General features: G+C 42.4%; 1 protein-coding gene across 1 annotated transcript in view; it reads left to right on the top strand.

The window, feature by feature from the left end:
* LOC147678449 (extracellular calcium-sensing receptor-like) overlaps positions 1-26,193 on the top strand; it is a 34,260-nt gene extending 8,067 nt beyond the window's left edge. The window contains exon 5 of the mRNA XM_086945634.1: positions 25,292-26,193. Coding sequence (XP_086801760.1) covers positions 25,292-26,193 — 902 coding nt within the window. The remainder of the gene's footprint in view (positions 1-25,291) is intronic.
* The last annotated feature ends 799 nt before the right edge of the window (positions 26,194-26,992 follow it).

Here is a 26,992-nt window from a genome sequence, read left to right as displayed (position 1 = left end):
GCAATTGAATCTATGGACTGGGGCCAGGGCAGCCTGCCCTAAAAAGTGTGACCCTCACGAAAGAGGCTACACAACATTTTGTAAAAATATCTCTGGAGGAGAAGTGGGACATGACACCAAGTCCCAAATAATGCATCCTCCCCGACCACATTTTAGCTGCTTACCTCACTTGGAGAATTTAACAACAGAGATCTAATCTACACCAGCCTTCTCATGGCTACAACGTTCAGTCTTGTCACACTAACAGTTTTTTACTATAATAGTATCCAAAGGTAACATTTTTGAAAGGCTATGCCATCAACCTTTACACAACTGCATCACATAACCTGTCAGCCATGGATGATGGGTGGGTCCTGGTCTACCATGTTCCATAATATAATTTTGATTTAACTATTGATGTACCAATTGTTTTATATTGAATAGTTTCTGCAATAACCCTTGACCCTAAATCCACTTTATTAATTGTTGCCTCGTAGTTCATAACTCTAAAGACAAGGGCACAGTCTGTGTTTATTCATGCACACAAGTTGCATTGTTGAGAATAATTATTGCAACAAGTTATGTTTTTGATGTTCATCAACACTTCAAATGGATACGCCAATCTCCACTTATGGAGCGCTTTGGGCCTTCGTTGGAAATTCGAGAAATAAAATCCTTTAATATGTCTTGCTCTCAGTATTACTTTTAGTAGGCTCAGTCTCATTGCAATATAGCGTCCATTTCACAACATTGCAGTGAGTCCTCAACATAAATTTCAGTCTTTTCACACAGCTAGCTGGTATTCCTGATATCACTGATGACATTCCATGTCATCAGTGATATCATTTGTGATGTCATCAGTGATGTCATGAGTGATGTCACTGACCATGTCATGAGTGATGTATTATGTGACGTCATCAGCAGTGCATTGAGCGCACGCGAGTTATAGTTAGCTGAACTAACTATAATGGGGGAATTTCCATGGTTTTGGACAAGTGAAATGTCCAGCTAACTATAACGCCCCTGAAACCTATGTTTTTTTCAGTGAATTTCTAAGGTTTTTTAAATGCTAATTTCTAACTATAACGTGCCTGAAACCTATGCTTTTTTCCATGAATTTCAAAGGTTTTTTAAATGCTAATTTCTAACTATGCCTACAGAGATAGGACATGTGAAGAAAGAAGAGAAAACGCACAGAAAGTAAAAAAAGAACTGCAGAAAGAAGCAACAGAAGTCCTCAAAGACGAAGAGAAGTGCAGGAAGAAGGAAAACGTGCAGACAGAACTAACAGAGGAGCAGAAAGAAGCCTAGTTGCAAAATCATCCTGTACCCTCAACTTTTTCAGACGGATACTGGTGGTAACTGAGTCCGACTAACCAGTCCTAGAGCCAGTGCTATATTAAAAGACACTTAGAATACAGTGAAAACACCTACATACACTAGGGAACACTATGCGTTGGGGTCTCCCTGTGATTAGCATGACCTCTTATGTAAGCCCCTAGTATATAATAGGGCAGGGGGATTAAAACTACCTCTTAAAATGCACCACAGGGTTTGTTTGCACACATTTCACCTCAGGCTCCTTCCCCTTCCTTCACCACTGTGCAAACACGCTCTGTGGCCATTTTAAGTTGGGAGATTAAGTCCCCTTGATTCCTGAGGGTCCCTAGGGTCCAACTAGCCCACTAGGTACCTCCAGTAAGCGCCACAGAGATGCGTTGCAGAGAGATGTAAAAAGGGGCATGGCCTAGCCCACCTTTTTTTTGGCCCTGTATATTTGTACATCCTTGTGGGACCCCCTAAGCAGGCCTAAGGAGTCAGGGTATTTCTACCCTGCCCCTTTTTGCGTTTTGCACACTTTTTTGAGTGATCTCTTGTGCCTCGGTTCTACAGTGGCACAAAATGGCTGCCCACACTTTCTGGTTTGGTTCATTTGAGATGTCATCAGTGATGTCACTGACCATGTCATAAGTGATGCAATATGAGACATCATCAGCAGTGCATTACGGGGGTGCAAGTTATAGTTAGCTGAACTAACTAATTGGGGGAATTTCATTGGTTTTGTACGAGTGAAATGTCCAACTAACTATAAAGCCCCTGAAACCTATGTTTTCTTTCAGTGAATATATATATATATATATATATATATATATATATATATATATATATATATATATATATATATATATATATATATATATATATATTCACTGAAAAAACCATAGGTTTCACACCAGTTATAGTTAGGAATTAGCATTTAAAAAACCTATTAAATTCACTGACAAAACCAGTTATAGTTAGCTGGAAATTTTACTGATATAAAACCAATGAAATTCCACGTTATAGTTAGTTGGACTCACTATAACTTGCGCGTGCAATGCACTGCTGATGACGTCACATATTACATCACTCATGACATGGTCAGTGACATCACTCATGACATCACTGATGACACCATCCAGTGAATATGTGTCTTTCTGAAAAATAAATATTAGTGAGTAATGTTTAAATATTTAAATATATATATTATTGTTTCACTTTGTGTATAAGTGGCTACATGTGTTGGTAAGTAGCTACATGCGTATGTATATGGGTTATTAGATGTTTCTCTTAGTATCAGTATGAGTGTCTATATGGTTTGGTGGGGGTATTACTTAGCACATAGATGCATGAGTGACTGACTCGCTGTTTGTATGTGTTTTGAAGACAGCATATGTGCAGGACTGTATGGATGGATGAGTGTGTATATGTGTTTGTTAGTGAGTGAATGACTGTCTCACTAGTGTCTTTATCAGTAACTACATATGTTTTAATCTAGTATATGTGAATATTGATGTATATAAGTGAGTATATGTGAGAGTAAGAGATTGTAAGAGTTCCTGTTTAAATAAGTATGTGTTTCTATAAGTGATTGTTTAAGAGAATAAATATGTGTAATTTTCAATACAAGTAAGGTGGAAGTGTGTGTATAACTCTATATTCAAATAAATGGATGTTCAATAGTTTATTTGCACGTGTGAGTATGTGTGTGAGTAACTTTTGGATGACTGTCGGTGTGTAACAGGATGTATAGGTGTATCACTTCATATGATAAGTGAGTATATGTATGAGTGACTATATAGAACTGTTGGTGAATGACTGGATGTGCATATAGATGGTGGAATTACTGAATTGCTTGTTGTAACTGATATGGGTATCTCCATTTTTTTTTAAATTTCAGTTTCTATTTTTGAATATGTGTTTCAATGGTTACATTACAGTGAAAGGAGGTCTGTCACTATGTCACAAGGATGGTGTCATCAGTGATGTCATGAGTGATGTCACTGACCATGTCATGAGTGATGTAATATGTGACGTCATCAGCAGTGCATTGCACGCGCAAGTTATAGTGAGTCCAACTAACTATAACGTGGAATTTCATTGGTTTTATATCAGTAAAATTTCCAGCTAACTATAACTGGTTTTGTCAGTGAATTTAATAGGTTTTTTAAATGCTAATTCCTAACTATAACTGGTGTGAAACCTATGGTTTTTTCAGTGAATTTCAAAGGTTTTTTAAATGCTAATTCCTAACTATAACTGGTGTGAAACCTGTGGTTTTTTCAGTGAATTTCAAAGGTTTTTTTAATGCTAATTCCTAACTATATAAGACCTGAAAGCCCACCAGGAATCTCCAGTATGCGCCAGGGGACTGCATTGCAGAGAGGTGTAATGAAGCCACAACCCTTTTTACACCTCTCTGCAACGCAGCCCCCGTGCATGTTTGAAGAGGGGAAACTAATTCCCCTTGCATACTGGGGGCCCCTGGGGGCCTATTAGCCCACCTGGAACCTCCAGTATGCGCCTGGGGCTGCATTGCAGAGGTGTAATGAGACTATGCCCCTTGTTACACCTCTCTGCAACGCAGCCCACTGCCGCGTTTGCAGAGGGGGAACTAATTCCCCTTGCATACTGGGGGTCCCTGGGGTCAACTAGTCCACCAGGAGCCTCCAGTATGCACGAGGGAGCTGCATTGCAGAGAAGTGTAATGAGGCCACACCCTTGTTACACCTCTCTGCAATGCAGGCCACTGGCGCCTTTGCAGAGGGGGGACTAATTCCCCTTGCATACTGGGGGTCCCTGGATCATATCTGCCCAAACACCGATATTCCGAACGATTGTAAATGACTTTTCTTGAGAAACATTTGGATTTGGATTATCATGTCCTATACTTTGGAATTTTTGAAAGACTGACTTTGAGGATGCTATAAATTACTCAAGTCTGCCCGAATTGTGTGGGTAAAATTGATACCTAGTCACTTTTAATAAGAATATACTTATGTCTCGTCTAACATTTGGAAGAAATATCTAGTTATATGACAACGGGATACCGACATAACTTGAAGGAAATAAGAACGCCCTGAAGAAGTTCTGTTGTACAGAACGAAACGTTTCGGCTGGCTGTGGTACATAAACTTAAGGAAAATAAAAGCATTTGAATATACACCAAGATTCAGCGCTTCAATAAGTACTCTAAGTGATATGATTTGATTGGACTCATTGTGAAAGTGGTGCTGTGCCAAACTTTGGAATATTCTCCACTACTCTCTACTACTTACTCTCTCCCACTCTCTACTACTCACTCTCTACTGCTCTCTACTACTCACTCTACTACTTACTCTCTACTACTCTCTACTACTCAGTCTCTACTACTCACTCTCTACTACTCTCTACTACTCACTCTACTATTCACTCTACTACTCTCTACTACTCACTCTGCTACTCTCTCTACTGCTCTCTACTACTCTCTACTACTCACTCTCTACTCTCTATTACTCACTCTCTACTCTCTACCTCTCTTCCTCTCTACCTCTACACCTCTACCTCTCTACCTCTCTCTACACGCACACATATAGACATATATGCATATATATATGTGCATATGCATTTATATATATGTATGTGTATATATAAAAAAACAACTAAACATTTTTTTTTCTAATCAGCTACTTTTAAAACTGTCATTCTTTTTCCCCATGGTACACTCCCCGGTACGCTTACCGGTGCGCGTACCGGGCGCTCACCCCGCGAAAATAAAAAAAATTTTTTTTTTTTTTTTTGCCCCGTGGGGCCCTTTTATGGCCCCCACATCAAACCTAGGGGGTCAAGGGGGGTCTACTCTGCCCCCTTATGGTCATTTCCCCCTTTGTTTTGGCCACCTCTTGTGTCTCGATCCTACCGAGACACAAGATGGCGGCCGCTCCGGACTGTTTAGAATGTTTACAGACACCCCAGAGCCAATCAGCTTTCTCCGCGCAAGTCGCGTGACGCGCCCGGTGCGCGTACCGGTGCGCTTACCGGAGCGCTGCTATAGATATATATATTTTTTTGAACCTTAATTACTCAAAATCCACTGGAGCACATATCTTGAGACATAGCAAAGGCACATCGGGCTACCAGTCCCTACAATTTTGCCAAGTTTGGTGGAAATCCATTCAGCCGTTCGGGCTAAAAGTGAAATCGACCGCCCTATGGAAATTAACATGGGGAAAACGCGTTTTGGGACCCCCCTTTTATCTCGGCCCCCGCTTGACGAATCCCCCCCAAACTTTCAGGGAAGGACCGGACCGCCATGAGACCATTTTCCTGAAAATTTCAGGCAGATTCGTCAACCGGCGCCAAAGTTATTCAAAATAGAATGTTGAGATTTAACATTGAAAATTATCCTAACTATAACTACCTACTGGCGACCGCCAGTAGGTAATATATATATATATATATATATGGCAAAGCAAGGGTGGTTACAGCTGGAGCGCTCTGCAGCGGGTGCAAGCGAGGGACCAACCACAGGTCCAGGAATCTTTTTTCTGCAAAATTGAAACGCTGCACTCGGGAATTGTAAGTAGCTAGTGTTTATTCAGCAAACTCCACCATAAGTCTGTCACACCTTTTACGCGTTTCGGGCATGCGCCCTTTCTCACGGTAGGTGACATTACTCTTTCCACAGTTTTTAAGGCTATGCATTTTGACCTTCCCCCATAGAATTCTGGGATTGGTAGTTTTTTAAGGTAGCAACGGAAAACACCTTAAGTGACAGTGTTTTGATTATTTCAAAATATTTACATGACACATTAACACAATACTTAGGCAAACCAAATAAAAATTAAGAAAACCAAGGCAGGTGAGGACCTTTTTGGTTACATTCTAGGTATAGTACCATTTGTGTATCCTAAGTTGTTTGGTAGTTATGCTTACAGTATGTGTTTCTGATTACTCAGCATGTATAGATCACAGTCTGAGATTATAGGTATAGTACCTAAGAGTGTCCTTTGTGTTACTGAGTCTTGACCCTCTTTTACCCACAGTTTATTCAATGATGTTTGTTCTGCTCATTGTACAGTTCCAGGAATGTTTGTATGTTTGTCCTCTTTCACATATGTACAAAGAGTTCCTCATCCAAATTCATCCCCCTCAGGATCTTGCTTTTCATTCGGATGATATATTTTGATTCCAGTTGGCGTAGTTTGGATTTCTGTGACAGACTTATGGTGGAGTTTGCTGAATAAACACTAGCTACTTACAATTCCCGAGTGCAGCGTTTCAATTTTGCGGAAAAAAAAAAATATATATATATATATATATATATATATATATATATATATATATATATATATATATATATATATATATATATATATATATATATATATATATATATATATATATATATATATATATATTACCTACTGGCGATAGCCAGTTGGTATATATAGTTGGGATTGGCTACCATAGGTAAATCCGAACATTCTATTGGGAATAACTTTGGCGCCGATTGAGGGATCTGCCTGTAATTTTCCTTAAAATGGTATTGCTGCGCTCCGCTCCTTCCCTGAAAGTTTCGGGGGGATTCGTGAAGTGGGAGCTGAGAAAAAAGGGGGGTCCCAAAACGTGTTTTCCCCATGTTAATTTCCATAGGACGGTCTGACAAGTTTACAGCCCGAACCGCTGTATGGAATTACGCCAAACTTGGCAAAATTGTAGGGACTGGTACGCAGATGTGCCTTTGCTATGTTTGGTGAAAATTGCTCCAGTGGTTTTTATGAAAATTAGGTTCAAAGACACATATATATCTATATGCGCTTACGGGTCCGCGCACCGTACGCGTACCGTACGAGTACCGTGCGCGTACCCTTACGTGCACGAGCGCGATCCTGATTGGCTGGCAGTCGACTGTCAACATTCCAAACTGTCCAAACCAGGAAGAGTTGGTCACCATCTTGTTTCTCAGGAGAACTGAGGCACAAGAGAGCCCAAAACAAGAGTGGAAACACGAAAATGGGGCAGGGTAGAGACCCCCTAACCCTCTAGCCCTTCTCAGGGGGTCCCAGAAAGACCCCCAAGGGCAAAAAAAAATCACGGGGTGCGCGCACGGTACACGGACAGGTCCGCGTATGTACGCATATCGTGCCCGCACCCCATTATTTCATTAAAAAAAAAAATATATATATATATATTTTTTTTTGCCCTTGCCTGAGAAGGGCTAGGGGTCAGGGGGTCTCTATCCTGCCCCCTTTTTGCGTTATCCACTCTTGTTTTGTGCTCTCTTGTGCCTCAGTTCTACTGAGAAATGAGATGGTTGCTCAGGTGGTACCAGAAGGATATTAACATGTAAAAACGTTATTCGCTAATAGAATTTGCATTTACAAAACCTTTGAAGTTTTTTGAAAAAAGGTTTCAGGCCATATATAGTTAGGAATTAGCACTTAAAAAACCTTGCAAATTCACTTAAAAAACTATAGGTTTCAGGCCTTATATAGTCAGGAATTAGCATTTAAAAAACCTTGCAAATTCACTTAAAAAACCATAGGTTTCAGGCCTTACGCAATTTTATTAAAAAAAAGAAATAATAATTTTGCCCTTGGGGGTCCTTCTGGGACAACCTGAGAAGGGCTAGGGGGTCAGGGGGTCTCTACCCTGCCCCCCTTTCCGCATTTTCCACTCTTGTTTTGTGCTCTCTTGTGCCTCACTTCTCCTGAGAAACAAGATGGCTGCTCAGGTGGTTCCAGAAGGATAATAACATATATAAACGGTATCTGCTAATAGAATTAGCATTTACAAAACCGTTGAAATTTATTGAAAAAAAATATAGGTTTCACGCCTGATATAGTTCGGAATTAGCATTAAAAAAACCTTGCAAATTCACTGAACAAACCATAGGTTTCAGGCCTTATATAGTTAGGAATTAGCATTTAAAAAACCTTGCAAATTCACTTAAAAACCATAGGTTTCAGGCCTTATATAGTTAGGAATTAGCCTTTAAAAAACCTTGTAAATTGACTTACTCATGGTTCAACGATGATCTTAAGAAGTCCAAGAAACTCTGCCGCACCCTTGAAAAAGCGTGGAAAAAAGACCCAACCACCAGCACCAAGGACGCCTTCAAAAACGCCACCCGCACTCACCACCAACTAATCCGAAAGGCCAAGAAAACAGCATTCAAGGATCGACTTGACAACAACGCCCACAACAGCAAGGAACTTTTCAACATCGTCAAGGAGTTTTCCAATCCCTCGGCCAACTCCAACGACATCACCCCCTCTCAAGCCCTCTGCGACTCCCTAGCCTCATTCTTCCACAACAAGATTGCAGACATCCACAACAGCTTCGACAACCAACCCGGAGCCCAACCCACCCAACCACATGCTGAACCCCCTCCCCCCGCGAACACCCTTAACGACTGGAACCCAATCTCCACTGAGGACACCATCCGCCTGATGAACTCCATCCACTCAGGATCCCCCACAGACCCATGCCCTCACCACATCTTCAACAAAGCAGACTCCGTCATAGCACCGCACCTCCGAGACGTCATCAACTGCTCCTTCAACTCCGCCTCCTTTCCGGAAAACTGGAAACACGCTGAACTCACCGCCCTTCTGAAAAAACCCACTGCGGACCCCACCGAACTCAAAAATTACCGACCCATCTCGCTCCTTCCATTCCCGGCCAAAGTAATCGAGAAAGCTGTCAACAACCAGCTCGCCGCTTTCCTCGAAACCAACAAATCCCTCGACTCCTCACAATCTGGCTTCCGAGCAAAACACAGCACTGAGACGCCCTCATCGCAGCAACAGACGACATTCGAACTCTACTGGACAATGGAGACACAGTCGCCCTCATCCTCCTCGACCTCTCTGCAGCCTTCGACACAGTCTGTCATAGCACCCTGTTACAACGCCTCAATAACATCGGAATCCAAGGAAAAGCACTAGAATGGATCACCTCGTTCCTCACCGGAAGAACCCAGAGAGTCCGCCTTCCACCATTCAAGTCAGAGGCCACTGAAGTCATCTGCGGCGTACCACAAGGATCCTCTCTCAGCCCCACCCTCTTCAACGTATACATGAGCCCCCTCGCGACCATCGCCCGCCAACACAACCTCAACATCATCTCTTACGCGGATGACACTCAACTGATACTTTCTCTCACCAAGGACCCCAGCACCGCCAAAACTAACCTACACGAAGGAATGAAAGAAGTTGCTGAATGGATGAAACACAGCCGTCTGAAACTGAACTCAGATAAAACAGAAGTCCTCATCCTAGGTACATCCCCCTCTGCATGGGACGACTCTTGGTGGCCGGAAGCCCTTGAAAAAGCACCCATCCCGACAGACCACGCACGGAACCTAGGCGTTATCCTGGATTCTTCACTTTCAATGAACAGACAAGTCAGCGCCGTATCCTCATCCTGCTTCAACATTCTTCGCATGCTCAAAAAAACATTTCGCTGGATCCCCTCCGAAACCAGGAAAACAGTCACCCATGCTCTGGTCACGAGCCGACTGGACTACGGAAACACCCTCTACGCAGGCACTACCGCTAAACTCCAAAAGAAACTCCAACGAATCCAAAACGCCTCAGCCAGAATCATATTAGACAACCCACGCAACGAACACATCTCTGGTCACTTGAAAGACCTCCACTGGCTACCCGTCAATAAGAGAATCACTTTCCGACTGCTAACCCACGCACACAAATCACTCTACGACATCGGACCAGAATGCCTCAACTCAAGACTGTCCTTCTACACCCCCTCCCGCCAACTACGCTCCTCCAGCCAAGCCCTCGCCACTGTACCTCGCATCAACAAGACCACCATGGGAGGCAGATCCTTCTCTTACCTGGCTGCTAAAACATGGAACTCACTCCCCACTCACCTTCGCCTTACCCAGAACCACCTAGCTTTCAGAAAGCAACTTAAAACGTGGATATTTGACAAGTAATCCTCCTCCCCCTCCTTAGCGCCTTGAGACCCTCTGGGTATGTAGTGCGCTATATAAATTCTCTGACTTGACTTGACTTGACTAGGTTTCAGGCCTTATATAGTTAGGAATTAGCATTTAAAAAACCTTGCAAATTCACATAAAAACCATAGGTTTCAGGCCTTATATAGTTAGGAATTAGCATTAAAAAAAACCTTTGAAATTCACAGAAAAAAACATAGGTTGCAGGCCTTATATAGTTAGGAATTAGCTTAAAAAAACCTTTGAAATTCACTCGTAAAAAGTTTTAGGGGTGTTATAGTTTGCTGGACATTTCACTCATACAAAACCATTGAAATTGCTCCTATATAGTTAGTTGGACTAACTATATTTCGCGCACCCGCAATGCACTGCTGATGATGTCACATATTAGATCATTCATGACATGATCAGTGGCATCACTGATGACATCTCAAATGACATCAGTGATGACATCACTGATGACATCATCCACGTGACAATCACATACACCTTTTCATACACTAGTAAAATCTTTCATCACTCTATGTAAAATACAGAGTATTATATTTGAATCAATTGTCACAGCAATACAAGTATCTAAATACCCACTCAGTGATTCATAGATGTATGCACACATCTAATCACTTACCTGTAGATTCACTCATACATGCTGTCAATGAACAATAGAACACTATCAAAAATACTTATACACCTATATCAACATTACACATCAGCACACATCTTATTCACATATGAAGTCATCCTACTCACTTAGGCAAACAATGGATCATACTTACATATTTACTTAGCTACAAACTTATACAAACACCACTTCATCTATTCCTTTAGATAGTAAGTCATACTTAGCAGATAGTGAAAAATTTGGGGGTGCGGCTTGACCAGGCGTTATTACTAAAGGAACACGTGAGTCTAGTGGCGGGAACCTGTTTCAGGACCATGGGCTCCTGAGGCGTGTGTTCCCGTTCCTGGATGATTGCTATAGGAAAACACTGGTTCAGACATTGGTTGTCAGTAGATTGGACTACTGCAATGGACTGCTCCTTTCAGCCAACGAGGAGCAACTGAGCCGTTTGCAGGTAGTCCAGAATACTGCGGCCAGATTAGTCCTTGACGCTCCTTCTAGGTCCCCGTCTCGCCCTCTTTTGCATAAGCTCCACTGGCTGCCTATCCGCCAGAAAATTGAGTTTAAAGTGTGTTGTGTAATTCACAGATGCCTTTATGGATCTGGCCCTAAATATCTGGCTGAATTATTTCAGCCATATATCCTCACCCGTTCTTTGCGATCTAGCAACTTATTATTGCTGCAGATTCTGCGGATTAAGAAGGCAAAACAAGGGGGCCGTGCATTGTCTTATAAGGGACCCACTCTCTGGAACACTCTGCCCCTTACTTTAAGACAAACTACTAATCTACATGCCTTTAAGAAATCCTTGAAGACCTATTTGTTTCCGGTTGTGTAAGATCTAGGGCTTTTTATGACTATGATACGGATCTGACATCTTGGAAGACCTTAAAAGCGCGGAGATACCTCTTGGGGTCGATTCCGGCGCTATATAAGAACACAAAATAAAAATAAAAATACATACTTAGTGAATTATAAAATCATTATTACAAGTATATAGTTATCCATACAGTCACTCACACAATCATTGAGTCTTATGGATACTTATTTATATACAACAACTGACACATACACTGCTTTTTATTTTTCTAGTTTTTTGGACATGTACCATTGAGAAATATATTTGCTCATCACCACACCCTTAAAGGGATTCACTCACCCAAACTGTTAGAACATGTAATTTTAACTTCATATATCTACTAAATCAACTATTCACACATCTTTGGACAGTCACACACCCCCAACGAACCACACACACTTTCACTCTCCCATACAAATACTCAGTTATCTAATCAATAACTAATATAGACTTTCACATAGCTAGTAAGTAACTGGAGAACCAGTTTACACAACAACTGACAAAGTGATACAGATATTCGCACAGTTTAGTCCCTATCCACTATATTTAGTGAGACACTATAAATTGGTCAAGTAAACAGTCAATTACACTGCTACTAAATCCTCCATCCAAATATTTATTTATTTATATCCACTCATTCTTCAATGCAAATTGCTATATATATAATGCATATTTAAATAAAGAAGCAAACCAAATTCACTGGATAATGTCATCAGTGATGTTATCAGTGATGTCATTTGAGATGTAATCAGTGATGTCACTGACCATGTCATGAATGATCTAATATGTGACATCATCAGCAGTGCATTGCGGGTGCGTGAAATATAGTTAGTCCAACTAACTATATAGGAGCAATTTCAATGGTTTTGTATGAGTGAAATGTCCAGCAAACTATAACACCCCTAAAACTTTTTAAGAGTGAATTTCAAAGGTTTTTTTAAAGCTAATTCCTAACTATATAAGACCTGAAACCTATGGTTTTTTCAGTGAATATATATATATATATATATATATATATATATATTCAATACCAATTGCCCTAAGCATTGAGAAGGCACACGTCACCTCCCGCCTTCCAGGCTAGATGTGCTCCTTCGCATCCATCTTCCCCGGCATTATTTTCTTTCGCCGACGCGTTTCGGGGCTTGCTGCCCCTTCATCTTGGGCGTGAACAAAACGAACTCCAAGCCTGCATGAGGTAATTGCTTGTTTTTATTCACCTCACCCCACCTACATTGTCATGAGGTTGCTGGAAATCGCGGGGTGTTGTGGGGCATGTAGTCTGCCATGCACTGAGTAGTCCGAGTCTATAGGTTCAATTCAAAAGTTCATTTGTGACTCTAAGTGAGTTCCAGGAAAGGTGGGTGCAAACTCACTATGCACTTGGGGACGTGACGCTGTTTGTAGTTCGGACCAGTTCCAAGCTCAGCTCCTTGCAGCAGATGGAGGGCGTTTTCCTCTGCTGCCGGCGGTGCTCTTCTCCACGGCCGGGCCGCCGTGTCGTTAAACTCAATACCAATTGCCCTAAGCATTGAGAAGGCACACGTCACCTCCCGCCTTCCAGGCTAGATGTGCTCCTTCGCATCCATCTTCCCCGGCATTATTTTCTTTCGCCGACGCGTTTCGGGGCTTGCTGCCCCTTCATCTTGGGCGTGAACAAAACGAACTCCAAGCCTGCATGAGGTAATTGCTTGTTTTTATTCACCTCACCCCGCCTACATTGTCATGAGATTGCTGGAAATCGCGGGGTGATGTGGGGCATGTAGTCTGCCATGCAGTGAGTAGTTTGAGTCTATAGGTTCAATTCAAAAGTTCATTTGTGACTCTAAGTGAGTTCCAGGAAAGGTGGGTGCAAACTCATTATGCACTTGGGGACGTGACGCTGTTTGTAGTTCGGACCAGTTCCAAGCTCAGCTCCTTGCAGCAGATGGAGGGCGTTTTCCTCTGCTGCCGGCGGTGCTCTTCTCCACGGCCGGGCCGCCGTGTCGTTAAACTCAATACCAATTGCCCTAAGCATTGAGAAGGCACACGTCACCTCCCGCCTTCCAGGCTAGATGTGCTCCTTCGCATCCGTCTTCCCCAGCATTATTTTCTTTCGCCGATGCGTTTCGGGGCTTGCTGCCCCTTCATCTTGGGCGTGAACAAAACGAACTCCAAGCCTGCATGAGGTAATTGCTTGTTTTTATTCACCTCACCCCGCCTACATTGTCATGAGGTTGCTGGAAATCGCGGGGTGTTGTGGGGCATGTAGTCTGCCATGCAGTGAGTAGTTCGAGTCTATAGGTTCAATTCAAAAGTTCATTTGTGACTCTAAGTGAGTTCCAGGAAAGGTGGGTGCAAACTCATTATGCACTTGGGGACGTGACGCTGTTTGTAGTTCGGACCAGTTCCAAGCTCAGCTCCTTGCAGCAGATGGAGGGCGTTTTCCTCTGCTGCCGGCGGTGCTCTTCTCCACGGCCGGGCCGCCGTGTCGTTAAACTCAATACCAATTGCCCTAAGCATTGAGAAGGCACACGTCACCTCCCGCCTTCCAGGCTAGATGTGCTCCTTCGCATCCATCTTCCCCGGCATTATTTTCTTTCGCCGACGCGTTTCGGGGCTTGCTGCCCCTTCATCTTGGGCGTGAACAAAACGAACTCCAAGCCTGCATGAGGTAATTGCTTGTTTTTATTCACCTCACCCCGCCTACATTGTCATGAGGTTGCTGGAAATCGCGGGGTGTTGTGGGGCATGTAGTCTGCCATGCACTGAGTAGTTCGAGTCTATAGGTTCAATTCAAAAGTTCATTTGTGACTCTAAGTGAGTTCCAGGAAAGGTGGGTGCAAACTCATTATGCACTTGGGGACGTGACGCTGTTTGTAGTTCGGACCAGTTCCAAGCTCAGCTCCTTGCAGCAGATGGAGGGCGTTTTCCTCTGCTGCCGGCGGTGCTCTTCTCCACGGCCGGGCCGCCGTGTCGTTAAACTCAATACCAATTGCCCTAAGCATTGAGAAGGCACACGTCACACCCCGCCTTCCAGGCTAGATGTGCTCCTTCGCATCCATCTTCCCCGGCATTATTTTCTTTCGCCGACGCGTTTCGGGGCTTGCTGCCCCTTCATCTTGGGCGTGAACAAAACGAACTCCAAGCCTGCATGAGGTAATTGCTTGTTTTTATTCACCTCACCCCGCCTACATTGTCATGAGGTTGCTGGAAATCGCGGGGTGTTGTGGGGCATGTAGTCTGCCATGCAGTGAGTAGTTCGAGTCTATAGGTTCAATTCAAAAGTTCATTTGTGACTCTAAGTGAGTTCCAGGAAAGGTGGGTGCAAACTCATTATGCACTTGGGGACGTGACGCTGTTTGTAGTTCGGACCAGTTCCAAGCTCAGCTCCTTGCAGCAGATGGAGGGCGTTTTCCTCTGCTGCCGGCAGTGCTCTTCTTCACGGCCGGGCCACCGTGTCGTTAAACTCAATACCAATTGCCCTAAGCATTGAGAAGGCACACGTCACCTCCCGCCTTCCAGGCTAGATGTGCTCCTTCGCATCCATCTTCCCCGGCATTATTTTCTTTCGCCGACGCGTTTCGGGGCTTGCTGCCCCTTCATCTTGGGCGTGAACAAAACGAACTCCAAGCCTGCATGAGGTAATTGCTTGTTTTTATTCACCTCACCCCGCCTACATTGTCATGAGGTTGCTGGAAATCGCGGGGTGTTGTGGGGCATGTAGTCTGCCATGCAGTGAGTAGTTCGAGTCTATAGGTTCAATTCAAAAGTTCATTTGTGACTCTAAGTGAGTTCCAGGAAAGGTGGGTGCAAACTCATTTTGCACTTGGGGACGTGACGCTGTTTGTAGTTCGGACCAGTTCCAAGCTCAGCTCCTTGCAGCAGATGGAGGGCGTTTTCCTCTGCTGCCAGCGGTGCTCTTCTCCACGGCCGGGCCGCCGTGTCGTTAAACTCAATACCAATTGCCCTAAGCATTGAGAAGGCACACGTCACCTCCCGCCTTCCAGGCTAGATGTGCTCCTTCGCATCCATCTTCCCCGGCATTATTTTCTTTCGCCGACGCGTTTCGGGGCTTGCTGCCCCTTCATCTTGGGCATGAACAAAACGAACTCCAAGCCTGCATGAGGTAATTGCTTGTTTTTATTCACCTCACCCCGCCTACATTGTCATGAGATTGCTGGAAATCGCGGGGTGATGTGGGGCATGTAGTCTGCCATGCAGTGAGTAGTTTGAGTCTATAGGTTCAATTCAAAAGTTCATTTGTGACTCTAAGTGAGTTCCAGGAAAGGTGGGTGCAAACTCATTATGCACTTGGGGACGTGACGCTGTTTGTAGTTCGGACCAGTTCCAAGCTCAGCTCCTTGCAGCAGATGGAGGGCGTTTTCCTCTGCTGCCGGCGGTGCTCTTCTCCACGGCCGGGCCGCCGTGTCGTTAAACTCAATACCAATTGCCCTAAGCATTGAGAAGGCACACGTCACCTCCCGCCTTCCAGGCTAGATGTGCTCCTTCGCATCCATCTTCCCCGGCATTATTTTCTTTCGCCGACGCGTTTCGGGGCTTGCTGCCCCTTAATCTTGGGCGTGAACAAAACGAACTCCAAGCCTGCATGAGGTAATTGCTTGTTTTTATTCACCTCACCCCGCCTACATTGTCATGAGGTTGCTGGAAATCGCGGGGTGTTGTGGGGCATGTAGTCTGCCATGCAGTGAGTAGTTCGAGTCTATAGGTTCAATTCAAAAGTTCATTTGTGACTCTAAGTGAGTTCCAGGAAAGGTGGGTGCAAACTCATTATGCACTTGGGGACGTGACGCTGTTTGTAGTTCGGACCAGTTCCAAGCTCAGCTCCTTGCAGCAGATGGAGGGCGTTTTCCTCTGCTGCCGGCGGTGCTCTTCTCCACGGCCGGGCCGCCGTGTCGTTAAACTCAATACCAATTGCCCTAAGCATTGAGAAGGCACACGTCACCTCCCGCCTTCCAGGCTAGATGTGCTCCTTCGCATCCATCTTCCCCGGCATTATTTTCTTTCGCCGACGCGTTTCGGGGCTTGCTGCCCCTTCATCTTGGGCGTGAACAAAACGAACTCCAAGCCTGCATGAGGTAATTGCTTGTTTTTATTCACCTCACCCCGCCTACATTGTCATGAGGTTGCTGGAAATCGCGGGGTGTTGTGGGGCATGTAGTCTGCCATGCACTGAGTAGTTCGAGTCTATAGGTTCAATTCAAAAGTTCATTTGTGACTCTAAGTGAGTTCCAGGAAAGGTGGGTGCAAACTCATTATGCACTTGGGGACGTGACGCTGTTTGTAGTTCGGACCAGTTCCAAGCTCAGCTCCTTGCAGCAGATGGAGGGCGTTTTCCTCTGCTGCCGGCGGTGCTCTTCTCCACGGCCGGGCCGCCGTGTCGTTAAACTCAATACCAATTGCCCTAAGCATTGAGAAGGCACACGTCACCTCCCGCCTTCCAGGCTAGATGTGCTCCTTCGCATCCATCTTCCCCGGCATTATTTTCTTTCGCCGACGCGTTTCGGGGCTTCCTGCCCCTTCATCTTGGGCGTGAACAAAACGAACTCCAAGCCTGCATGAGGTAATTGCTTGTTTTTATTCACCTCACCCCGCCTACATTGTCATGAGGTTGCTGGAAATCGCGGGGTATTGTGGGGCATGTAGTCTGCCATGCAGTGAGTAGTTCGAGTCTATAGGTTCAATTCAAAAGTTCATTTGTGACTCTAAGTGAGTTCCAGGAAAGGTGAGTGCAAACTCATTATGCACTTGGGGACGTGACGCTGTTTGTAGTTCGGACCAGTTCCAAGCTCAGCTCCTTGCAGCAGATGGAGGGCGTTTTCCTCTGCTGCCGGCGGTGCTCTTCTCCACGGCCGGGCCGCCGTGTCGTTAAACTCAATACCAATTGCCCTAAGCATTGAGAAGGCACACGTCACACCCCGCCTTCCAGGCTAGATGTGCTCCTTCGCATCCATCTTCCCCGGCATTATTTTCTTTCGCCGACGCGTTTCGGGGCTTGCTGCCCCTTCATCTTGGGCGTGAACAAAACGAACTCCAAGCCTGCATGAGGTAATTGCTTGTTTTTATTCACCTCACCCCGCCTACATTGTCATGAGGTTGCTGGAAATCGCGGGGTGTTGTGGGGCATGTAGTCTGCCATGCAGTGAGTAGTTCGAGTCTATAGGTTCAATTCAAAAGTTCATTTGTGACTCTAAGTGAGTTCCAGGAAAGGTGGGTGCAAACTCATTATGCACTTGGGGACGTGACGCTGTTTGTAGTTCGGACCAGTTCCAAGCTCAGCTCCTTGCAGCAGATGGAGGGCGTTTTCCTCTGCTGCCGGCAGTGCTCTTCTCCACGGCCGGGCCACCGTGTCGTTAAACTCAATACCAATTGCCCTAAGCATTGAGAAGGCACACGTCACCTCCCGCCTTCCAGGCTAGATGTGCTCCTTCGCATCCATCTTCCCCGGCATTATTTTCTTTCGCCGACGCGTTTCGGGGCTTGCTGCCCCTTCATCTTGGGCGTGAACAAAACGAACTCCAAGCCTGCATGAGGTAATTGCTTGTTTTTATTCACCTCACCCCGCCTACATTGTCATGAGGTTGCTGGAAATCGCGGGGTGTTGTGGGGCATGTAGTCTGCCATGCAGTGAGTAGTTCGAGTCTATAGGTTCAATTCAAAAGTTCATTTGTGACTCTAAGTGAGTTCCAGGAAAGGTGGGTGCAAACTCATTATGCACTTGGGGACGTGTTTATTGACACCTTACTACATGTTTCGGCTTGCGGGAAGCCGTGATCAAGGCTTCCCGCAAGCCGAAACATGTAGTAAGGTGTCAATAAACACCCTTGGACTCTGCTGATCTCTGGCGTTTATTGGATGTCTGAGAGCGTGTCGAATTGTGAGACGGAGTGTAGTCATATATATATATATACGTATATATATATATATATATATATATACATATATACATATATATATATATATAGGGTTACATTTACTATTCCTACTCCAAACAGCCCAACAGTAGGGAAAGCGTTGGATTTTAGAGGGGTAACATTCATTATTCTCTCTCCGAACAACACGAAAGTAGGGAAAGTGTTGGACTTTATTTATTTATTTATTTTATTTTATTTTATTTTAAAGGTTTTATATAGCGCTGGCTAGACCCAGAGGTATCAGAGTGCTTTACATGAGCATCAGATCATAGTTACAGGTTACATCCTTACAAAGGTTACACAGTTATTAGAGCAGGGCAACATATTTACTTGTAAGGTCAAGATAAACAATAAGCACAAATACATAAGGGGAAAAGCAGGCAAGGGGAAAGATTCAGGGGACGGGGAAGGAGCTGGGTAAGTAGACAGGTAATGAAGGCAGGAAAGAGGAGGGGAGGGTGATGGACACCGCATGGAAAGAGGCGGGGAAGGGCGACGGGGATACAAACCTGTAGACGAGTCAAAGCAACGTCCAAAGTCCAGAAAGCTGTGATCCCAGGGGAAGTGGTATCAATTCCCTATCTCTGTTGCGAGAGGCTCCCTTTATGCAGTGGACTCTCTCAGAGAGGTCTCTGAGACTCCAAGGCCTACATACTGAATCCTTCCCCAAAAAGGAAGTGTTTTGGCAAGGGGTGCCATACCGTACCTCAGCTGTGAGTGGCTCCCTGGGCGCAGTGGACTCTCTCAGAGGGTATGCTGAGACTCCAGAGTATAACTATTGGATCTTTCTCCTACAAGGGAAGAAGGAGTGCTTAGTCAAAGGCATAAAGGACAGGGGGCTAGGCAGACGAGCAGGCAAGGTGAGAGATTCAGGGGAGAGTGGATAGGAGCTAGGAGCTAGGGAGGTAGACAAAGAGAGAAAGAGTACTAGATGGGAACAAATGTAATTAATGAATTATTATATAGCGCTGGCTAGACCCTATGGAATCAGTGCGCTTTACATGAGGGAAAACAATGTTGCAATTTACATCAGTTAAAAGTTACATAAGTATCAAGAAAGGCATTTAAAGAACATAGGGGACAAGGTGAATGGAGCAAGGAAGGGTAAGGGGATAGGGTAAAGGGGTAGGAGGAAGATAGGACGTAGAGACGAGGGGAAAATCTGCCCACGGTCCGGCTGGGTAGCTGAGGGCAGAAAGTGGGAGTCCACAACCCATCTCCTCTTTAGATATATGGTAGTTCCACTGGGCATCAGCCAAATCGCTAGGTCTCCACAGTCTGGGGTAAGTTCTGCAGGTTCCAAGTCCTGATGTGTAGGCAGGTTAAGGGATAGGTTCAAGGTCTGGTCAATGTCCAATTTTTGTCCCAGGGAAGTAAAACAACGTGTAGGGGACCACTATGGAAGCCATCTTGGGGTCAGGCAGGTGACTCTACTGTACACTGGTACACTGATTATTCCCACTCCAAACAACGCAACAGTTGGGAAAATGCCGAACTTCAAAGAGGGTAATTTTATATTCCTACTGCATTCTAAACAAAAGTTGGGAAAGTACTTCACTTCAAGCACCTTACATATATAAATAACATCACGAATATATATTTTTTTCACTCTTAATATAAGCAATTATGAATTACAATGACAGTTTCTTCCCTTGTAATGAAATTAACAAAAAACAACCAATTTACAAAATTACTATTCAATAAAATAATTAATTATCAATGAATGAACAGTTGTATTTCAATTAATAATTAATTAAACTTGCACCCAATGCCCCTACAAACCTAGCAGCCTGCATCTCAAATGTAACAAAAAAATATGTATAACATAATTTAAATATATTAAATCAATCTAAAAATGAATTACCAATTCCTAATTATTTGTTACCTAATTATTACTTAACTTACCAGCCTAGACCCCTGGAAACCTAGCAGCTCGCAACTAAAATATAATAAAAATACAAAATCTGTGACATAATTTACATATTTAAAATAAATGTAAATAATTAATTTGCAAATATTATTAATTCATTAATTAACCCTTTCAATGCTGATGACGAGCTCAGCTCGTCATCACCCACGGGTGTCGTGTGCTGATGACGAGCTGAGCTCGTCATGGTGCCACTAAAATGGCATTTTCCAGCACAGGGGGGGGAAAACGCCCAGCAGCCATGTGGTTAACTTCCCACCCTACACCCATACATACCTAGAATCCCATAACAAAAATTTGAGTAAAACAAATCAGCAGATTCAACACAAAAAAAATCAATTAAATAATTAAATAAAAATAAGTAATACATTGTTAATTAGTTATTGCATAATTCCCACCCTACACCGCTAAAAAAGTTGCAGCCTGCAACTGAAATATAAGTAAAATAAAAAAATATTCTAAAAATTACATAATTAAAAATCAATTAAATAATTGATAAACAATATATACTTACTAGTTATATAATTCTTATTGAATTAACTTCCCAAGTATACCCATACAAACTGAACATTATGCAAATAACACATAACAAAATAAGTCAGTATTACGTAATTTAAATATTAAATATCAATCATATAATGAAATAAATTGTATTAAAACATCATAAATATTTGTTACCGTATTGACTTCCCAACTTATCCCCCATAAACCCAACAACCTGCTATAACATTAAAATTACTATTAAACATTGATTTTTTTTTTAAATCACTTAGAATTAGAAGCTTTCCCCCACATGCATCATTGTTACATTTTGCGATTTCTTAATTGCGAAAATTAAGGAATCGCAATTAAGAAATCGCAAAATGCTATGCATTAAGAAATCGCAATATTTTTTGCAATTCCTTAATTTTCCTTAATTGTGATTCACAATTTGCGAATCGCAATTAAGAAATCCTTTCCCATTGATTCATAAGGGCCTAGAGGCCCATAGGAATGAATGGGAAGCCATTCTCATTTTGCGATTTGCAATTAAGGAATCGCAAAATGAGAATGCCATTTCAAGGGTGTAGGGGGGGTCCCAAGGAACCCCCCTGCACCTCTGAAATTTAATTTTAAGAACATTTTTCACACACACTTGCCACAAGGGCATGTGTGTGTGTAAAATGAAACTTTCAAAAATGCACTTTTGTGCATTTTTGAAAGTTTTAGAAAATTACCATGAAGTTCAACTTCATGGTAAATTACCTCTTCCTATTTGCGAATTCGCAAAAAAAAAAATATTCATGCATTTCATTTAAGAAATCACAATTAACATTTCTTAAATGCAATCGCAATTTAAGAAATCGCAACATAATTGCGATTCCTTAAATTGCGAAATAAAAAAAACCATGATGCATCCCAAAAAAGGAAATTGCATTCGCAAACCGCCGAATTTTGCGATTAGCACTGTTTGCGAATGCAATTTACCTTGATGCATGTGGGCATATATTTCTAAAAAGTAATAGCATTTATACAAACAATAGTAACATTTAAAATTAATATATTAACTAAAACCCATTGAAACAATTAAACAATCTTTTGGTTAACCTCTACATTATTAAAAATTATATTAAATGCATTTAGTATTATTTAAACTATATTCCTTACGTCAACAAATGATATTCTTTTCAAAGATATTTGTACATCACAATATATGTGTCTCATGATATTTACTTTCGGATTTTTGTCTCCTGATATTTTTAACTTACCCTACAGATCATATAACTCAATTTTACCAATGCAAGCTAAATTAAAAACTCGACAACTCAAGCTCTCGAAAAAAATAAATATATATATATAACGGGGTACAGCCGCCAGGCCAAAGCAATAACTAAACTTATTAAGCGCGAATGGCCAATTGTCCTGACTGATAACATTCTTAGAGACATTATGCCACAATCCCCTACTGTCACCTTCAGAAGGGCATACTCAATGCATAACAACTTAGTTAAAAATAGCCCAGAAACATCCGCTGACAATTGGCTATCTCCACGTAAAGGATTCTTTCGCTGCATTAGCTGTAGAGCATGTAAATTCGGTGTTAATACAAAATCTTTCCCAACACCGTTTGACACCCAACCCATCATGCTCAAATCCCATTACACTTGCCGCACTGAGTTAGCGGTTTATATATTACAATGCAGCTGTAACTTCATATACGTAGGGAGTACTAAAGGGGCGGTTTATTTACGAATTCTCCAGCATTTACGGGCCATAGTAAATGCGGATTCCGCCTACCCAGTTGCTAGGCATTTTCAATCTGTTCACAATCAAAACCTAAACCATCTAAAATACTTTGTGATTGATGCCATAATCCCCAATAAGAAGGGAGGAGATAACGAAAAACGTCTACGTCAACTGGAGTCAAAATATATTGTCATGCTTAACAGTAAGCACCCCGGGGGTTTGAACATAGGGGAAGACTTGCGCAATTTCTTATAGTTGCCATTATATGTTCAGCTTACCCATTGACATGTATCTGATCTAGGGCTTCAGCGTAAGTGGTGAACGTTAATCAATATGGTTAACTGGAATTCTGCACGGTAGGCTGACACCTACCGATATGTATAAACTAGAGTACATGGTTTTCAAATGGATTTGTCCACATAATTCCCTATTTCTTTTTTGTCAGTTGTTTTAGTACTGTCCAGTGTAGCCTGAGTACAATAAATATCAGAATGTAAAGAGTTAAAAGAAATAACTTGGGCATACAGATCTTTTTGAAACATGTATATTACACATTCACATTTAAGCACTTTATTGTCTTTAAACGCACAGTTTTACGGCTCTCATGGCATTTATATGAGAAGTTCCATTTTTAAGCCTTCACTTTTTAATTGGAGTGTCCCATCACTAATACTTGACCATCCACGTTTTTCTTAAATGTTGAGTTGGGCTTTTTACTTGGAAAACACACGATTGGTAGATCACTGTGGAGCAAAATGGTTGGCTAATTTCCATACTCTTGGCCACATTACCACAACCATCCCACGTGACATAATCGGGTTGGAGTTATTTTCTACAAACATCCCATACTAGGTACCAAGGAGTACAGTATAACTATGGAATTATAACTCGAATGACGATTAATTATATTTTCTGTTCTGAAATTCCCCAATTATTCTACCCAATTGGTTTTCTATTGAGGAATGAAAATGTATTTTGTTTTGTGTTTCCAAACGTATTTGTACAGACATTTGCCCTCTCACCATACGTTTATATGCAATAACATCTTGCTTTATATATAGATTGCATCTAGTCGATTGATAACATGAAAATGAAATTATGTCCATTTTTTGTGTTCATATCGCAATGAAACATACAACACTAGCGCGCTGTGCATTTACGCATTTAATCAATATATTGTGCAAACATTTCCAAAATTTGTATGTATATGTACAATGTTTCAAACGATATATTTATGTTTGATTGTCAAGTGTGCCTTAACGTTCTTTCTTTACAAACATAACAATATTATTTGTGTTGTGATACGTTTCGATTTGATTCCACTTGATGCAACAGAATTGATTTATTTGTGAGTTGGTTAAAGTACACATTTGTATTCCACCTTACACCACTACAAAATGACGCCCACATATCGGGTTTGGTATGTGACTTTCCATGTGAGTCCACCATCGATGTTTAGTTCTTGGTTTGGGCGCGAAATTCAAATGTGCACTTATTTTGTATATATGTGTGACCTCCACTTCACTCGCTCATCAGTGAGCAAGGACGTAAGTCCGAAACGCGTCTGATGACTGGCGCCACCTTCACCATTTGTTGGAAATAAATCTTTTTGCAAAGAAGCCTGGCTTGCGGTGATCATTTAAGGAGTCTGTGTACGTGTATGCTGGCTGACGGCTGCCGCCGGCAACGGTTTGGAGTTCATATATATATATATATATATATATATATATATATATATATATATATATATATATATATATATATATATATACATATAAATTGCAGACATTAGTTTGCTCCAAGAAACTAACAGTACCAATTGGGCATGGAATTGGAGAATGTTGCTCTATACAGAAACAGCTAAAATAGCAAAACATAACATAAAATAACATAACATAACAAAACATAATATGGATTTGATTTTCCTCTTAATAACATAGCCAAAACTCTGAACTCTAATACTGTAATACAGGTCAAAAGCCTTTTCCAATATGGCAATCTCAGATTTTTCTCCTCTATGACCCTCATTATGAGCAGTTTTGAGTTTTCCAAATCGTGTGCAAATCCTTGTTTCTGCAGCAGTTAGAATTCTGAATTGTGCAATTTTTAGGACACCGCTGTAATTACTGGGTGCAATAAAGACCTCACCTTTATAACTTAATGACCTTCCAGCAGGTCAAACCCACCAGCATTTAAAAAGGTGGAAGTGTACTATATTTACTGTAACAAGCTGATTTTGGTGCAGTATGCACCGAAATACTCATCTTATTCCCCAAAAACTGAGGCTATGCAAGCATTATTGTATTCAATGAATTAGGAACACCTTGATGTCAGATTTGTATTGGATGAAATAAATATCGCCTCCGACTTGGGCCACTTGTAATCAGGAACTGTTTCTGCAGAACTTTCATACTGTGGAAACATTCAGTATAAACTTACAGACTATTGTCCTTGCATAAAACTCTAAATTCTTTTTTAGATTCTTCCAATTGCTGGCCATGTCTACCCAACTTGTGGCCCAGTGCGAGAAGAAATGAGTGTGTTCCGAAGAGAATTGAATTTCTGTCCTATCAAGAGGTCTTGGGAGGGCTTCTGGCTGCTTCTGGAATGCTTTGTTTCCTTTTGACTCTACTAATCTTACACTTATTCTACAAGTACCGAGATTCTGCAATTGTCAAGGCGAATAACCGTGAACTCACCTGTCTTCTTTTAGGGGCTCTTGGACTGAGCTTTCTCTGCCCTCTGCTCTTTATTGGTGAACCTCAGAAAGTACCCTGCCTACTTCGCCAGCCTGCCTTTGGCATCACCTTTGTGCTCTGCATCTCTTGTGTTTTAGCCAAAACCATCATGGTGGTCATCGCCTTCTCTGCCACGAAGCCTGGCAGTAATATGAGGCGATGGCTAGGTCCACGAGTACCTATGGTTATAGTCTTTACCACCACCTTTCTTCAAGTCCTCATTTGTGCTGCCTGGCTCATTTCTTGCCCTCCATTCCCAGAAAGGGATATGAAACTGAAGACTGGGACTATCTCTTTGGTGTGCAATGAATGTTCAGAGACTGCGCTCTGGTGCATGCTGGGATACATGGGGCTCTTGGCTGGTGTTAGCTTCCTGGTTGCCTTCCTAGCCCGGAAGTTGCCTGACAGTTTCAACGAGGCCAAGTGGATCACATTCAGCATGCTTGTGTTTATTAGTGTCTGGACGTCCTTTGTTCCAGGCTATCTGAGCACACAAGGGAAGTACATGGTGGCTGTGGAGGCCCTTAGTATTATCTCTTCCAGTGCAGGAATTGTTCTTTGTATTTTTGTCCCAAAGTGTTACATCATCTTACTGAGACCAGACCTAAATACAAGAGAACATCTTTTGGCAAAAAAAGACTAACAATAACATAAAATAATGGTTGTCATAACCCATTAAAAAAACATCAATTACAAATAAAGTGGTTAGCTTAATTTGCCTTGTTGGTCTTAGGCTATCATGAATTGCCTTATAATTATTTCTGCGGGTTCTAGCCAAATATATAGAGCTATTGACTGCTGCAAATGCATAGGTCCTACAAGTGTGGATTGGCGGATCAGAGGCTCACTTAATTAAAGTTTATACTTGGAGATATTATGAAGGGGTCTGGCTGTACCACTGTTAGCAGCTCCTGCCCTCACCAGTATCTTCCTGCAGATTTTACCAAGTGGGCTTTCCAAAATATGTAACCAGAAATGTGACAACTCTTAAAAGGTTCTTTTTACTTTAACTAAGCAGAATTGATATTAAATTAATGATGATATCTCTATTGTACCCTTCCTCTTTTATCATGTTTCAGGAATATATTTCCACAGCAAACCCAAAATTGTCTATGTTCTTGCGACATTGGTCAATCATGTTTACACAACTAAGTCTTCCTTAACATAAATGCATTTTGCTGCATGAATGGCTATAGCGGTTACTCCCCACAATAAGGGGCTCGGACCCCATGCAAGGGCCCAGAATGAGAGGAGGGTAGTTAACAGACCTTATTGCCCTGCAGGCGTGAATTCAGGTCAGCTTAGATCTGGGATTTAACAGCTTCTCTGTACCACTGCAACAGCAGACCTGCATCACTGCAACCGTGCAGCCCTAGCTGTCTTTATTAGAAACTCCTCTCTCTACTCTGCTGTGCAGGTTTGTTCTTTACATTTTTAAAGTG

The sequence above is a fragment of the Lissotriton vulgaris genome, chromosome 12, assembly GCF_964263255.1.
Source record: "Lissotriton vulgaris chromosome 12, aLisVul1.2, whole genome shotgun sequence".
In the NCBI taxonomy this organism is placed as follows: domain Eukaryota; kingdom Metazoa; phylum Chordata; class Amphibia; order Caudata; family Salamandridae; genus Lissotriton; species Lissotriton vulgaris.
This window is presented reverse-complemented; position numbering and strand designations above follow the sequence as displayed.